This window comes from Hydra vulgaris, chromosome 11, assembly GCF_038396675.1.
Source record: "Hydra vulgaris chromosome 11, alternate assembly HydraT2T_AEP".
Classification (NCBI taxonomy): Eukaryota; Metazoa; Cnidaria; class Hydrozoa; order Anthoathecata; family Hydridae; genus Hydra; species Hydra vulgaris.
Window position 1 is genome coordinate 5,287,501 of NC_088930.1, and position 18,619 is coordinate 5,306,119.

An 18,619-nucleotide genomic window follows, 5' to 3' on the forward strand; every position below is an offset into this window, starting at 1 on the left:
ATATGGAGCTTGTTGGAGGGGGGAGAGGGGGTCTAAAATGGTTAAAAATTGCATGACATAATTTGTGTTTCTCAGAGCACTGTGAATTATCCTTTATGAAAAAACATTTAACAAGGAAGTTCATTCCTTCCTTTTTACTGATGTTGCTTATTGGCCAGAGCTGACTTTGAACTTCAAACATCCTTCTTGTGAGCTAGAACTCTAACCACTGTATCACGGCTGCATTTTTTTTTTCTAGAAGAAAAAGTACCTGATCTTTTTCTTCTTGCAAGTACTGCACATTTGAATTGTGCTTAGTATGTTAAAAATTTGAAACTAGTTTTTCTTTTGTTTAATACAAAGAAACATTTATTGTTAAGAAAAAGCTTCATTTACTAAACAAAGAGTAAAATGATTTGAAAAAAAGGAATTGACAATATGCTATTTATTTAATAAATGTGTTATAATTCAACTTGCATGTATGTTGTTAGAAAAAATACATATATCAGCTTGTTTCTCAGCACAGCAGCCTTGTTTGTCAAGGTTCAACCACAGCAGACCTTGTTATGAGATTTTGTTGCGTAACGGAAAAGCGCAACACAAATTAATATAACTTTACTCAGTAAAGATATTTACATCGTTAAAAATTTAATTATGTCAGTTGCGTATTTTAAAATACCTTATTATAATTAAATTTACAACCATATTAAAAGTTGTTGTAAGTCTTTGAAATGAAATTTCTTTAAAGCACAGTATTGTTATAAAAAAAAATATAAATAGAACTTAAATGTTGATTTAAAAAAAATTTCCTTATTTTGAAATCTTATACTTATTTAAATTTTATTTTTTTTCTTTAAAACATTGATTTTATGGTTGTTTAAATGAGGGGGCATTTGTTTATGGTTAATTTTCTTAAAGGGATTTAAATGTACTTACAACTACACTATTAGATTGGGTTTTCCCCTTTATAAAAAAACGTTTGCGCTACCTAAAGCATTTTTAGTAACTGGCTTTTGATAAAATGAAAATTGTAATTAAACAAAGATTACCGCTTTTCTGATTCGTTTTTTTTTTATTTCCATTAAAATATTTTATTTTTATGTACCGTGAAACCTAATGTATTCGTACTATTTCTTACTAAATTAAAAAAAAAAATAGTATTTTCGGTTTTAAGATGTTATTAGCAGAACTTGTTTTTAACAAATATCAGTATAATCTTGAAATTTACATATCTTATATTTATAGCACTAGTATTAGTTTTTTTCTTTTTAAATAAAATAAATATAAGTTAGGCTTTTAAAGAGTTGATTCATTGATCGTGTTATTTTTATGCGGTTATAAAAGTTTGGTTCGTTTTATTAAAAAAAAATCTTGAAATTCTTCTACATGAAACTTAATGGCAAAGGGAAAACCCAAATATAACATTTATAACTTGAGTTTGAAAGAACTATTTTGGATTGACATCATTTATTAACTACAAAATCACATTAATCAGACCAGTAATTGGAACTGGAACTTACCTTCAAGGGAAAAAAATGGTGTTAAAAATATCTCGATAAATAATTTGTACTGAAAGTTTAATTAGCATGAAACTTATTTTTCAAGGATTTTTTATGACATGAACACAATTATCTTGGCACTTAGTGATCACATAACAGTCAAAAAATAAATAAAAACTTGTCAACCTTTTTATTAACATTTTGGCTTTAACAAAAACTTAGCATACTACTCATAAACTAGTTAATCATTTTTAATCGATGTTCTGTCTATAATCAATTCAAAAAATTAATGATAAAGAAAAAACTTTTGTTGAAAAAGAACTGAAATTTAAAAAAGTTATATGTAATATGAACATTTTAAAGTAACTTGAATTAAATTTATTAAATTTTATTTTTTGCTTTAACATCATTTGGAAATTTTATCAGTAAAAAAAATTGTAAATCGGAGTGTTTTAAAGCTTTTAAAAGAATTTTAATGAAATTTAATGAAATAAATTACTAAAATTATGATTAATAAAAAATTTAAATTTAATTAAATAAATTAAAAACAAATTAAAAAAAAAACAAAAACGGAAAATAGAAAAAAGTTTATTTATCTATTTTTTTATCTAATAAAAAAAATATTCTGTAAATGTTTTTTACAGCAATTTCTCTCTCTCTTGTGACTTCTGGAGAATCTTTAGTAGTATCAATAATAAGGGCAAATCTGTAATTCCATCTCTCTTGTATGGCTCAGACTTGTCACCTCACCTAAAGACAAAGCTGAATTGTTTGCTAAGAACTTTTCATTAACATCGTCTCTTGATTCCACTAGTTGCATTCCACCTGATATAGTGGTCAAACAGGTTGATCTATTGCTTGACATTCATATCAGTCTAGCTTCTGTATCTAAAGTGATTTCCTGCTTAGACTCTTCTACAGCTTGTGGTCCGAACAGCATACCAATTATAGTCTTGCTGAAGTGTTCTCCAGAGCTGTCTTCTATACTTTCAAAACTATTTAACAAGTGCTTATCAGAGTCTTGTTTTCCAGTCTGCTGGAAAGTGGCATCTGTTATCCCTATTTTCAAAAATTCTGGAAAGCGATCTGATTTGTCTAACTACTGTCCCATTAGTCTCCTTTCTATCATAAGCAAGGTTTTTAAATCTTTAATTGACAAACACTTAATCTCTCATCTCGAATCTAATAACTTACTTTCAGATCATCAATATGGATTTCAATCTTCTCATTCTAAAGCTGATTTGCTAACAGTAATAACCGATAGGTTTTATTGTGCATTAGATAAAGGTGAAGAGGTTAAGGCCGTCGCTCTTGACATTTCTAAAGCTTTTGATAAAGTTTGGCATGCTGGTCTTCTCCATAAGCTTTATTCTTACAGTGTATCTAGTAACCTATTTAAGATTATTGAATCTTTCCATTCCAATCTTAGTATAAAAGTTGTCCTTGATGGACAGTACTTTTCATCATTTTCTGTAACTTCAGAGGTTCCTTAAGGTTCAATTCTTGACCCTATACTCTTTTTAATTTACATTAACGATCTTCCAGACATTCTCACATCTATGGTGGGATTGTTCGCTGAACCATTTATTCTTGTCATGATAAGAAGCCAACACTCTGATTGCTTGGAGGGGGCAATTGAGCTTGAAAAGGATCTCACTTCTGCTACAGCATGGGACTCACAGTGGCAGGTGAACTTTAATTCAGATAAAACTAAATATTTTTTAGCTGATCGTTGTTGTAATAATTTAGATCTTCCTATATTTATAAACGGTTATGTACTCGATGAGTCATCTACCCTTCATCTTCTAGGATTAACTTTTACTTCTCATCTTTCTTAGTAACCATATATCCTTTGCAAAATTAGCATCTACTCAGTTTGCATCTCTTTATTAAGCTCGACACTTTCTTACTCCGGATTCTATTCTCTATCTCTATAAATCTCAAATCCGGTCTTGTATGGAATACTGTTGACATATCTGGGGCGGATCTTCTAATGATGCCCTTTTTCTTTTAGACAAGGTGCAAAAACGCATTGTAGACATAGTTGGACCTGCTCTTGCTGCCAACCTCCAACCATTATCACACTGTCGTAATGTTGCTTCTCTTTCTCCCTTTAAAAGAACTAGCGTCTCTTGTGCCATCTACTAAAATTCATTCTCATGTTACTCGTCATTATATAAAGTCTCATCCTTTTTCTGTGGCTGTTCCTAAGTGCTCCAAAAACTCTTATTCATCTAGTTTTTTTCCTTGAACATCAGTTCTATGGAATTTGCTTCCTTCATCTTGCTTTTCTGATTGATATAATTGGCAATCCTTTAAGTTGTCTGTCAATCATTATCTTGCTCTATAATCTTGATCTTTTCTCTTCCAGTAACTTCTAACTCTAATTAGTGGTTGCTTGCAGCCTTGTTGGAAGCGTAGATGTTTAAAAAAAAAAAAAGTTACAGGTTAATTTTTTCCGCATAAACTGTTCTAAAAGACTGTTTAAATAAACTTATTGAAAAAAGATTTTGCGTAACGCAAATAGGGAAACGCGTACATAAAATCGTGAATATGTATGTAAAATTCAAATAGCGTAATGCTTCTTAATAAGGCCTATACAGTTTATGTAGCCTCCTCAGCTGTATTAGCCTTATGGCCTTGGGGGAGGTGAATTAACGTTAAAAAAAAAAAAATAATAATAGAAATATTTATAAAAAATAAAATTTGTTAGTTTAAATAAATTCTGTTTATTATAAACAATCTTTTTTAATCAAAGTCTTGAAGTTACTTTATCCAAATGAAAACTATAAATTTTTATAATAATTTTCTCTTAAACTCTTTTATAGTTTTATTTTATTTGAATTTTTTTTTTATTATTTTAGAATTTTAATTTGTTAATTTTTTTTTATTTTCTCTTTAGTTAATGGTTATTTCTATTTTTTTATATTTAGTTAAGCTTTTTTTTTTGAGAATTTGTGTAACGTTGTCTAAAGAAAAATTTATATTTTGTTTCTTAAATAATTTAAATTATAAATAAGTTAAAAAATTTATACAGTATAAGACTGATGTGATAAACATGTGAAGCATGAGATAAACAAGTTGCTTCAGGAATGCGTAATGATGAATCTTTATGATGATTTAAAAAATTCATGCATACATTGCTGATTTTTGCTGATACACATATATAATATTATATATAATATTGCTAATGTACATATTAAGATGGGCACCTTCTTTTGTCTTCTATATTTTGAGCATATCCTGAAAGAAAGAAATTTTCAAGAGACAAATGTTCATGGGAGGCTTGATCCATTAAGTTAAAAAACCATTTAGAAATAGTAGAATGGAACTCATTTTTAACATGGAGTATTAAAGGAAATTTTTTGAGAGAGATTGTCAAAAACTCAGACATTTAACTTTAACAAGGAAGAAAATTAAAAAAAAATAATAATGAAAAAAGAAAACAATTCCTTTCGAAAAAGAAAATATATAAGCACTAAAATAAAAATAAAATAACTTGAAGCGAAAATTTCTTTTTGTAAAGTTTTTAATTGCATTTAAAATAAATTGCTTAAAAATTTACCTTTTGAAACGTTTTATTAAAGTTACACAAAAAGCTTTTACAAATTACTTCTAATGATTGTTTAATGAATGAACAAATTTTATTTAAATTACTAAAAAGTGTTATATATATATATTATTTTTAAATTGTATTAACATTTATTTTTTTCAAAAAGTTGTAAAAAAAAAAATTGTTTCAAAAAATACCGTAGTCTATTTAAAATGGTAATTTTTAATCATTTCGTACTCTGATTAGTTAGTCAAGTGAAAAAAAAGAAGTTTAAACAATTCTTTTTAAAAATAGAAACAAAAAAAGAATAAAGTAAATAAATGATTCAAATCCAATGGTGGATTTAATTCAACTTATTCATAACTTGAAGTAACTTATAAAATTGTTAAAGCGCCATTCCTGTCCAAGTCTGCATCCACTTTTCATGGGCTGCTATAGCGCACTATCTGCTGTTGGTGGGCTGCACAGTTAGTTTGCATAAATTTAAGTCTTCCTAAAGATGAATTCTTCCTAAAAGAATGTTGAATATAATAAATCGTGCTGTAAATAGTAGTGCATGTATGGTTTCTTAAAATCTTGTAATGTTTATGTTTTTTCGGCACACTTTATTACTGGTGGGGTACTTTCAATTTGCACCTCAATTTAGAATTGGTAAATAAATATCAAAATAACAGTAATTTTTATACCCTGAAATAACCAAATATGTAGACAGCAATGTAAGGTTTCATTTTATTTAAACAGGTTTAAAGTATGTAAAATTAAAGTTAAATCACCTAAAAGACTTATATTTTGCAGACATTTATTTGCTGTTTCTTTTGATTAACTTTTAAACTAATTGTAGGACATAAAGTTATTGTTAAATTTTTTTTTTTTTGATTTTGCGTATAAGAAAGAATAGTTTGTTTTTCCCCAATTCAATATTTACTTTTAATTTTGCAATACAGTCACGTGATTATAACTGGGTGGATATTTACACATGCATGTAAAGAGAGAAAAAATTAAAAACAATTCACAATGCAAATATATAAAATTTAGTAAATTATTGTTTAAAAATAATATATATATATATATATATATATATATATATATATATATATATATATATATATATATATATATATATATATATATAATATATATATAATAATAATAAAATATAATAAAAAGTATATATTTACAAATATATAGAATTTAACAAATTAATTAATAATAAATAATTGTTTAATAGAAGTCAAAAAATTTGAAAATAAAAATTTTTAATAATTTGTTAAAAGAAAATAAAAAGAACAATTTTAAAGTTTTATTTTATGTTGTTTGCACTGTATGTAAATACACAGTAATATTGTGTACTTTTTGTATTGTTTATAATATTGTGTTTTTTGTGTATTTTGTCATGTATTTCTATGTTTTGTTTATACTGTCGTGTAATTTTGTGCATCGTTTATATTGACGTGTATAATTTTGTATTGTTTATATTGTCATGATTTTTTTTTTGTGGTGTTGTTGCTAATTATTTTTATTGTTGCTTTTTATATTTGTTACTATTTTCAAGTGATTTCATATTTTTTGTCTCATATTTCGTATTTAAATATTTTGTCTAATATATCGTATTTAAATAGATCTTTTTATTTTATTTTTTATTATCTATCATCCTTCTGATCGTTAAACATTGTGTTATCTCACTCTTTCATTATCTCTCATATAATAAATTTGTGTTATATAATAAGTAATATAACTATTATTTAGTCTTGCTTTATTAAATATTAATATTCTTCTTTTTATTGATATTTTTTGGTCACTATCAATATTATTACTTTTTATTTTTTGTTTTTTGCTTCATTTGTTTATTTTATTAAGGTGTCACTCTTAAGACTAGTTTTTAACTATATGACACCGAACCTAATTTTGTAAAATTATAAATAAATTTGTATTTTTTTCACTTCCATGGTTTAATAAATGAATAAAGTGAATAAAAAATCTATAAACCAAAAGGGGAGGTCAGAAAGATTAAAATAAAAATCATGGTGTTGTAAGATACAATTAAAATTAAGTAATAGATTAATATAGGTGAAACTCCATCCTCAGGGCCACAATATATTCACTGATGATGTTTATCATCACTCATCAGGAATGCATCCTTGCTATCTTTACCATGGCCTACAAATTTAGTTTGGGATGTATATAAAATAATTTAGGCCATGTTAAAGATTGCAAGAATACATCCCTGATGAGCAATTCTAGCTGTTATATATTGTGACCCTGAAGAAGGAGTTTCACCTACATTAGCCCACTACTTAATTTTAATTGGATCTTACGACACAAAGATTTTTATTATCTTTCTACTTCCCCTTTGGTTAATATATATATTTGTATTGTGGATTATTATTTTTTATTTTCTCTTTATGCATGCATATGTATATATAAATGTGTGTATATATATATATATATATATATATATATATATATATATATATATATATATATATATATATATATATATATATATATATATATATATATATATATATATATAGGTATGTTTTACATTGTTTTGTACATGTGTTTGTATCTAGAGATAGATATGTTTTATATATTTTTTTAAGTTTTAACACACACACACATATATTAAGTTAATATGTGTGTGTGTGTGTGTGTGTGTGTGTGTGTGTGTGTGTGTGTGTGTGTGTGTGTGTGTGTGTGTGTGTGTGTGTGTGTGTGTGTGTGTGTGTGTGTGTGTGTGTGTGTAGATGTACTTTAAATTTATTCTTTATCTAATTAATTTTTCATTTTCCCATTTCTTTCCCTCAGTCTAGATTTTTAATTTAAAATTTTTATACTAAAGTTATATTAATTTTTAATTATAAATATTATACTAATTTTAATGTAAAAAGTTTGATTTCAAACAAGTTTTAAAATGTTTGAAGTTTTGTGTCTAGTAATAAGATATTCTTTGTTTTGTGTCTAGCAGTAATGTGTTTATAAATAAATGTAATTATTTATAGAAACTGACTATGGTTATGATGTAACTGGCCCTCCAGCATCAGCATTTCTAGATCATGATTTTGGTCACTCGAAGATCAAATCCCATGAACCTCCAATGGGTAAGTTTAGTTGTTTTACGTGTAAATATATATATATATATATATATATATATATATATATATATATATATATATATATATATATATATATATATATATATATATATATTTATATTTATACCAGGCCTTGTTTTATCGTTCAAGGCATTATGTATGCCTTGAACGATTTCCATTAAGCAACTTTTTATCATTTTTTAATTTTTTAACTATTCTACAAGTGGTAAGATAAAAGTAGTGATAAACTTTAAAAAGACCACATTAACTTTTGAATTATGATTATGTAAAAAAGTTTGAATGACGATTATATTAGATATAAGCGCTACTTACTAATGAAAACTTAATCTCTATTAGACTAATTGTTTTATCAAAAATTTAGTAACAGAAAACAAAATTGTTTATAGTTAAAGGCATTTTTTTTTTATTTCATAAATTTAAAAAAAAAACGTAAAAAAAGAAAACCATAAAAGAAATATATAATAAAAACTTTTATTTATCATCTTGCAAGCTCAAGAATATTTATCCAACTTTTGATTGCAATAAAAAAAGTTGACCTAAATTTCTATATAATAACAAATAATTTATAATTAATTTTTATTTTATTTTATCGTAATGATCAATTTTTTTGCTTGAAAAACGCTTATTCTTAAAGCTTGAAGCAAAGATCATTATAATATAATTTAATTCAATTACAATATATGGTTTAATTTAAAACTAATTTAATAAAAATATATAATTTTATTCTGATAAAAAAATATATAATTAAATTTTGATTTAAAAATAATATATACATGTTAATTCTGATTAAAAAAATGTATTTAAGTTTATTAAAATTAAAGTTAATGCTTGGGTTTAAACTGTCAAGTTTATTTAGAAATATTACTAATTATTGTTCAATATTTAAATTTTATTTATTCTTAAAAAAAGTTAGCTCATTTATATGGCAATTGTTTTTTCAGTTTTCCTTCCTAAACATTTTTTTTTTATGCTCAAAATTAAATTTTAAATAAAATGTTCTGATCCTGTATGAAAAATTTGCACAAGACATAAGTTAAACTTTTTTTTATAACGCAAGTAGACTGCAGCAATTACTTTTTAATAAATGATATATACAACAATATAATTTTAACGAATGGTGATTGGAAAAATAATCTTTGCTTTCACAACAAAATTGCTAATAAAATAATAAACTTTTAATAAATAAAGTAGATAAATGAACATAATTTTTTTATTTGTTACTTGCTAAATTTTTTTGAATAAAAAATTATTTTTAGTTCAATTTTTACAATGATTTTTTAAGAACTAATCATTTTAAAAAATTTTAATTTATTTATACAAATGTTGAGAAAAATAATTTGTTTATATCAAAAAAAAATTAATATTTATGTAGTATTAAATTTAATTATTTAGGGGAAGTTCGCGTACCTAAAAAAATTATTTTTTAATCCTATTTTGATACTCAGAGAGCGCTGCCACGGCAAGTTATAATTAGAAAACGCTTTTTGATGGTCTAAAGTAAAGTTTTGCTGCTTTTATCTGATATTGTTTTACGATCCTAGAGGAAATGCTTTTCTGTAGGTTCTAATAGATAATACTGTTTGTTACTTAAGTTCTAAGTGCGATGTTCAATAAGTTTACTCTCAATGTGGATTTGTTAATAGATGACGTTTTGCATAAGGCTATCAAGTCTTGTACCTAGGGCCATATAGTTTGCTTGTACCTAGGGCCATATGTTTGTTTCTCTGATAAAGAATTTGTTTGATCATGAGGTAGATTGCTAAATTGGCAAAAAACTTTTTTTTTCTACGGCTGTTTTGGGAACACCATTTAATGCGTACAGTTTGTTAATTTTGCTCAGAATTATTAGTTAATTTTGTTATTGATATACGTGTTTCAATCAAATTGTGTACTTAATTTTTGTATAATTATCTACTTTTTTTTAGATACTTTACAGTGATGTGTATCAATGTGATATTTATATTTTAATTATGAGAGTTGTAAAGTTTGCTACACACCTTTTGTTATCTTAAAATGTTTTTGCTTTTGATATACTTATATTAAATTTCTGTGATTTTTATTATACTTTAGTTGTAGTAGTAGTAGTTGTTGTTGTTATTGTTGTAGTAGTTGTAGTAGTAGTAGTGAAGAAATATTTTTTTTGTTATTATTTTAATATTGCATATTTACTTTTTAAATTCATAAGCATTCAGGTATTTTGATCGAAATAAATTTTGTTTATTTTGATAATAACTTGGTATTTATTAAATTTATCTTTACACATTTTAAAAATGTGTAATTTGTTTATATTTGACTTTAAAAATATTTGAGATTTTTTTAACTATTTTTTTAGATGCCTAGGAATAATAATGGAAAAAAAGGTTCAAAACCTAATGTAGATAGTGTAACTCTTGCTGCAGAAGCAGTAATGAAGTATGGATTTCCGGTTAGGACGGCAGCACAACATTTTAGTATCAGCAAAACAACACTCCAAAGACATAAACTTTTGTCAGAAGAATAGTTCTAAAAATACGAAACCAAAATATCAATATTTTAACCGATGTGCTGTTTGGAATGTATTCTCTAAAGATAAAGAAAAAGCCTTAGTTAAGTACCTTGTCATTGCAAGCAATATGCATTATGGACTGTCAAAACCACAGCTTAAAAAGCTTGCTTTTGAGTATGCAAAAACCAATGCTAAAAAATATCCAACCTCCTGGGATAAAAGTAGTGAAGCCGGTGAGCAATGGTATTCTGATTTTATGACAAGAAATAGTAAGTTTCTTTCACTAAGGAAGCCGCAAGTCACAAGTTTAGCCATCAGTTTCAACAAAGCAAGTGTTTCATTTTTTTTTTCAAAATATCTTGAAGTCTTCTCAAAATATATATTTTTGCCTGAATGCATCTTTAATGTGGATGAAACAGGTATTAGAAATGTGCACACACCTGTTAAGGTTGTAGTCCCGAAAGGCAAAAAACAGATTGGGAGCTTAACTTCTGGTGAACGAGGAACTAATATAACTATTATTAGCTGTGTGAATGCAATTGGAAATTCCATATGATGATTTTTCCAAGAGTGAACTCCAAAAATCATATGCTGGAAGGAGCACCTCCAGGAACTAAGGGAACAGCACATATAAGTGGATGATCAAATGCTGAAATTCTTTTAGAGTTTTTGAAACATTTTATTTACCGACAGACAAGATCCAGCATTAAATTGTTCAAATAATTATATTTCTGACAAAAAAAAAATGAGTTAGTCAAAGATTCATCAATAAATTCACAAAACAATTATATTCCTGTACAAGGTAACAATTCATCTGCAATGGAAATAGAATTTTCTCTACCAAAATCTGTTTCATGTATAATGCCAGAACAGGTCTGTCCTTTTCCGAAAGCAAAAACTCGTTTATCTAAAAGAGGAGGTAGAAAACCAGGTAAATGTTGAATTCTCACTGACACTCCAGAAAGAAACGCTGTTGTGCTTCAACGTGCAACAAAAATTGTTTAAAAATTGTGAAGAAAACTTGTTTAAAAATCTTTGATTTGAATGAAACCAGCAACATTAAATATTTTTAAATGTTGAAAGTTTTAAGATTATATAACACTAGATATATTTTTTGAAAACAATGCTAGATTAAACAAATTTTAAGTGACTAAAAAATTATAAGTGACTATTTTTGTAGTCTATTGATTATGGAGTTAAACCTAATTTATAGAGAGCGGCCCTAGGTACAGTAGCTGGTGGTCCTAGGTACTATTAAAAAAAAGCTTATTGTACCTAGGGCCACTAATTTTTAAACCCTTCGACATGACGGACTTTTAAATTTCAAGTCATTATACCTATACTAATACAAACTAATTAGTATAAAGATGTGATTATATCAGTTTCACCATTTTTAGACAAGCCCGGAGCCTTGATTTGGGTCATTGAAAAAATCTGGCCCTAGGTATATGAACTTCTCCTAATATAAAAAAAATATTGACAAAAATAATAATTCCTTATAGTAATAATAAAAAACGAGTTAAATAATATTTAACTTGTTTTGCTGTAATTAATATTATTGCAGTAATTTAAAAAAGGAAATGTCTTTAAAAAATAAAAAAAAATAAAGAGAATTTTATGATGTTATAAATGCGTTAAGCATTTTTAACAAGTATAAGCATTTTTAACAGTATATCAGGCCTTGTTTTAAATAAAAAATGCATTAAGCATTTTTTTTTAAACAAGGCCTGATACACTGTTCCTGATACCGTGACTTCATCTTGTTTTCCTAATTTATATCATTTGCAATAGTTTAAGTTGTCTGTCAAAGTTATCTTGCTCTATACTTCATCTTGCTCTAAACTTCATCTTTTCTCTTCCTGTAACTTTGAACTTTAATAGTGTTTACTTGCAGCCTTGTTGGAAGTGAAAATGTTGAATATATATATATATATATATATATGTATATGTATATGTATATGTATATGTATATGTATATATATATATATATATATATATATATATATATATATATATATATATATATATATATATATATATATGTGGGCAGTTCCACAGCGAAAAATGAAAAAATAGTTAAATTTTATTCTCTTTTTCTTCAACTTTTAGCAAATGAATATTGATGTAGACAGATAAAAGTTTATTTAAAATATATTTTTAAAATTAAAGTTAATTTATTTAAGTCATTTTTATGCCTCTGAAAGTTAAGGTTTTTTTCGTTGTCGCATGATAAAAAAGGTATCATGTAAAATGTTATTCTAACCATAAATTTATTTACATAATCGGAATTAAATTAGCGTGAAAATGGAGCTAACATGTTCAAATTGTTGTTGGTCAGATTTTATACTTTATAAAATATATATATTTTAAGAAAATAACGAAAGAACTTTTGTAATTTTCATGTAACGTAAGTTAACAAAAACATAAAGTTATTTTTTTTTAATTTAGTTAAAAAACTCAAGTTTTTTAATAATATATGCAAAAGAATATTAAATGTTACGTTTTTGCATTTAAAATTTTTGAATAACAATGCTTAAAGCACATTTTTATTTAAAATTTGTGTAACGTAAGTTAAAACTACATGCATTCACTAAAGTTCTGGCACTTTTTCGTTAACAAAATGAATTACGTCATTATATAGTTATTATTTTGTTGACAAGGTCTAACTGAAACTTTTTATATTAGGAGAATTTAGAAAAAAATCATTTATTTTTTATTTAAAAAAAAAAATAATTTTTAAATGTAAACTAAAATTATTTATATTATTGCATTTTTATTTGTTTATGTATTCTTTTTTTAGTTGACATTAATAAACATAAATAAAAATAAGAATTAAATAAGTATTTGTATTTAGACATTAAAAAAAAGATTTATTTGCTATTCTTCTAATATAAAAAAAATCACTTAAAATCTTTTTTGTTTTTGTTTTAGCAAAACAAATTGTTTGTAAATGCAATTATGGGTCATCCATAAAGCACGTCACGCTATATTTGTCAATTCTTAACCCCTCCCATCCTGTCACAAACGATCACATTTACCTGAACCCCTCTCCCTCCTAAACTGTGATAACAGTTTTTTTGTCAAAAACATTTTAAAAGAAAAAAATGTAAATATTGTGCAGCATTTTAAAAATTCAACCTAATGAAAATAAGGCAATACGCATAAACGTTAGGAGTGTAAGTAAAAATTTTAACAAACCTTTTCTTATTTAAAGATTTTCTTATTTAAACAACTCGTTAGTATTACAACTTTATTAATAATTATTAATAAAGTTGTAATACTAAAATAATTTTTTAAAGTTACTCTTGGTCTTGAGTAAAAACTGTTTTCGTTTTGATAACTTTCATAAATGTTATGAAAAATCACTCAGGAAGAGTGCCACCAGCATTTTAAAATTTCCTTTACTAATTAATTTTAATGAATGAGTTCAATACTTTTGCAATTGTTTTGTTACGTAACTCTTACTCTTAATAATAGATATAAAAAATCCATAATAAATATTGCTCGGTAATGTAAATAATGTAGCGTAAGTTAAATATATAGTATCAAAAAAACAAGTTTATTTTCCATAGCCGGTCACCTCTGATAAAATTTTATATATTTTTTAAATTGGCATAGAATTCTTAACATCTTGTGAAAGTTTCTAATACAAGCCGCTTTATTGATTCCCAGAAATCTGACCTAAAAGTTGAAGCAATTTTTTTACCTTGTTTTCTGTGTAACATAAGTTAAGTGGCATTTTCAGTAATAAGTTCGCCCTCTTTTGGCCAGACTTGAAACTTTTTAGCTTATTTTAATCTTTAGACTAACAGCTTTCATACAAAATAGCTAAAAGTTTAATTTACAGTTTAAATAAGCAAATATTTGATAAAGTTCTGCGCGTGTAACGTAAGTTAAAAAAGGAATTGCCCATATATATAAATATATGTATATATATATATATATATGTATATATATATATATATATATATATATATATATATATATATATATATATATATATATATATATGTATCTATGTATGTATGTATGTATGTAAATATATATATTTATATATATATATGTGTGTGTGTATATATATATTGTTATTTAAGGCTGTATTATAGTTATAAAACAAAAAATCATAATCGTAAAAGAGTGCTCAATATTAAAAAGATCTTTCAAATAGAGCGATATACCTATATGTATATATATATATATATATATATATATATATATATATATATATATATATATATATATATATATATATATATATATATATATATATTAACGAAGAAAAAATTTTTTCTTCGATAAAAAACAACTTTTTCTATGGTACTTTAACTTTCATGCCTATATGGCAATCATCAGTCATTGAATACAAACAAAAAAAACCCAGCTAAAAATTACAAAATACTGTGTTGTGTGGGATCTTTACATCGCTAAAAGACATACTTGATGGCAACCAAAGTAAAACAAAGTATTAGCTAATCACCAGTGTCAAAAGAAGATAAGGGGAATTTATTCTTGTGCCTGCAATTTGAAATCAGTTCATTTTGTTTATTTAGCAAGTTTTCACCTTTATATGTTAAAATAAGGAATTTTTCGTATAAGCAAAGATTGCAATTTTTTATAAGGGTTGCAATGTTTCAAAATTTTCCACTTAATTGAGGGTGTAAACATTTTGTCTTTTATGTCTCAAATTTCTTTAGACAATTCAGTATTGATTAATGTTAAAAGATTTTATGTAATTAGCATACCGAGATTTGAATGGAGTTTCACATAAGCCAAAATATACTTTTTATTTGTAGTCAAGTTTGTTTGATGACATGGTGGCTTGATAAACAATAAATGACATGGTGGCTTGATAAACAATCTTCGTCAAGCACTGTTATATAAGGCGGATAGATTTGTTTACACGGTTGCATGTTTTTCCTTCATCTTTACCTTGGCTATATAATACCCTGTGATTGTGCAAATTAATGATGGACTTGATGTTTTGCATACATGCGTAGCTTATTTTAATAGTATTTTAATTAAATATCTTCCAAAGTTTGTGACCAACCGGAAATTGCAGGTCTACCATATTCAAAAAATGACTGCTTTTTTTTGTTGCAACATTGGTACTGTAAGTTTGGTTGTACCAGATTATGTTTTGCATGTGATTTTTGAATGGGACCAGTTTTTTATTCGAATGGTAAATGAATTTGCAGATAAAACATGATTTAGATAATGCATCTTGATATGGAGGAATGGATTGTTTAAAAATATTTTTGTTGGAAGAATTGGTCGACTATCTATAAAAAGCCTGGTAATTCCATCAGTTATATAAATGCTGACTCTAATCCCATACTTTCTAGTATGCGGTTAGTATGCATTTATATAACTGATGGAATTACCAGGCTTACAGTAAGTAACAGTCATTAAGATTTAACGTTAAGTCCAGAAAATTAACAACTTTAAAATTACAGCTGAAGATCAATATTTTAAAAAAATTTCACAAAGTGCTTTTTAGTTTTGTCCATTTTGTTAGCCGCTCCGGTTCTTAAACACTGCTAGACCATTATCTCTATACAATCAGAATTCATCTTTGTTGTAAGACTGTAATAATTAAAACAAGATAAATATTCCAACTAACTCACAGACTTCTTCGCCATCAATAGCTCCCATGGTGATATCAAATAAACCTCCACTTTTTTGAATCCAGGCTTCACCTTTGTTAAATAATAATGTATTAACTTTTTTTCATCTTGTTTTATGATTATGTATTTTTAAGCAAAGGCTATAGCGTTGTTCAGTAAATTTTCATCATTTATATCACAAAAATCAAGAATTTATGTAGATGTTTTTCTTTAATAATTTGAAACCAATCTATAACCTTCTGTGAGTTTAGCCATTGATTGATGCAAACTTTTTTTCTAAGATCACTATTTATTTTTTATAGAATAACTTTAGAAATTCTTCCTACTTTGTTTTTTGCAGGATTTAATAGCTGAACTGCAGGGTTGTTTAAAATATATATATATATATATATATATATATATATATATATATATATATATATATATATATATATATATATATATATATATATATATATATATATATATATATATATATATATATATATATATATATATATATATATATATATATTAGGGCTGTTCATGTGAACACAGGAAAAAAAAAATTTTCTCGGATTTGAATGCATAGTTGTTTATTTTGTGCCATTTGACATAGTAATTGACTGTGGAAAAAATCTTTCCAATCAGATAATGTTTAGGGGGTGCTCAATGACCATAAAGTTTTACGAAAAACGTCAAAAACGTGTAAAAAGTTCCAAAGTTCCAAAAATTTCTAGAACCTGGTTAGTTAGATTTTTTCCACTGAAATATTGTCTGATTGCGTGCTATATAGATTAATTAAAGTGCAGCAGATTAACTGTCATCAGGGCACCAGACTAAAAAATGTCTGCTAGTGTTTAAAACAACTGTGTTTATATCATTTTGTTAAAATTTGTATTCATAATTTTAATACTATTATTTAACTCAATTTAGAATTTGTTCAAACAGAATAAAAAGGTTTACAAGTATAAATATTATTTTTATTTGGAATTTCAGTTTGACAACAAATGTATTAATATTTTGATAGTACCTAACCTTAGTAACCTATTACAGAAAACTAGCATGGTAGTCTGGTAGTGTATTGTTTGTTATTAAGTGCAGATAATAATAATTTCTAATTTGAAAATATTTATTTAATTTCTTTAGTAATAATTATTATAATATATTGCTGCAGCTGCATAAACCAACAACTGAATGATAAGTTTGTATAATATGGTATTGAGTTTTGATTTTCTCATAATATTTCAGTTATCATTGAAATGGCAGCATCATCTCGTGTTGCTATCTCTACACGACTTCAAACCAAAATCTTTTTAATTGGACAACCAGAGCCAAATCTTCCAGATAAAGTTCTTCCCTTAACATCTGATGTTTTAAAAACATTTTTTTATCATCTTAATTCAACCAAAAAGTCAGTGCCTGAAAGTCTTAAAACAACTGTTGATGAACTGATTATTATTTGGAATAAAGCCCGTATTCCGACAGCATTTCATCCGAATGTAGTCTTAAAGTTGAAAACTTTAGTCCAGGAATTTAAATTAATAAAAAAAAATAAATCCAGATTGTCAGATTCTCAGAAATCGAGAGAGAAATCATTTACAGACACCATTGGCCTACTTTTTGACATTGCCCACAAGGATGCTGAAACCATGATCAGAATTGAAGAAGATAAAGAATTTTTATTGGATCAGAGATGTCAGAGAAAAATGGTGATGTTTGGAGAGGACAAAGAACTTTCAAAATTAGAAGAAAGAAATGAAGCAAGGAAACAAGCAGAGAGAGAACGAAAGCTAAAAGAAGAGCAAAGACAATCTGGTGCGAGTGCAATAGTTCCTGTTATTGAACCTTTACATGACGAAAGTTATAGTGATGACAACGATAACGATGCTGTTGATAATGACAAAATGGTTGATAGAGATTTTGAGATAGAAATCCCTGTTTATTACAAACAACAAGTCAGTAAAGCAAGTTCTTCAGGGTCAGCTGAATCAAGTTTAGCAAGTACTCCAAAACGACAATGTATCTTAGATACAATTCTTGACTCGCCTGATGTTTCATCAACATTAGACAGAATTAATCTATCTGACACAAAATTTACTATACTAGCAGCAGCAATTGCAAGGGCTGGTGGACAGAACCTCGATGATGGATCATTGTCACGTTCTACAGTCCGTAGAAAACGAACCTATCATCGATCAAATATTGAAGCCACTGTTCGAACTGAATTCTGCGATTTGGACAAACCACCATTAATCGTCCACTGGGATGGCAAACTGATGATAGATCGTACAAATTCTGCAGCCCCTAAAGCAAATGTTGACCGGCTATCTGTAGGTGTGACAGGTCACAATGTTGACAAAATACTTGGAATAGCAAAACTA

The 18,619-nt window shown here is 26.2% G+C and overlaps 1 protein-coding gene across 1 annotated transcript in view; it reads left to right on the forward strand.

Moving 5' to 3' along the window:
- Window positions 1–18,619, forward strand: part of LOC100205294 (protein Mdm4) — a 47,404-nt gene that overhangs the window by 20,932 nt on the left and 7,853 nt on the right. The window contains exon 3 of the mRNA XM_065809866.1: window positions 8,034–8,132. Coding sequence (XP_065665938.1) covers window positions 8,034–8,132 — 99 coding nt within the window. The remainder of the gene's footprint in view (window positions 1–8,033; window positions 8,133–18,619) is intronic.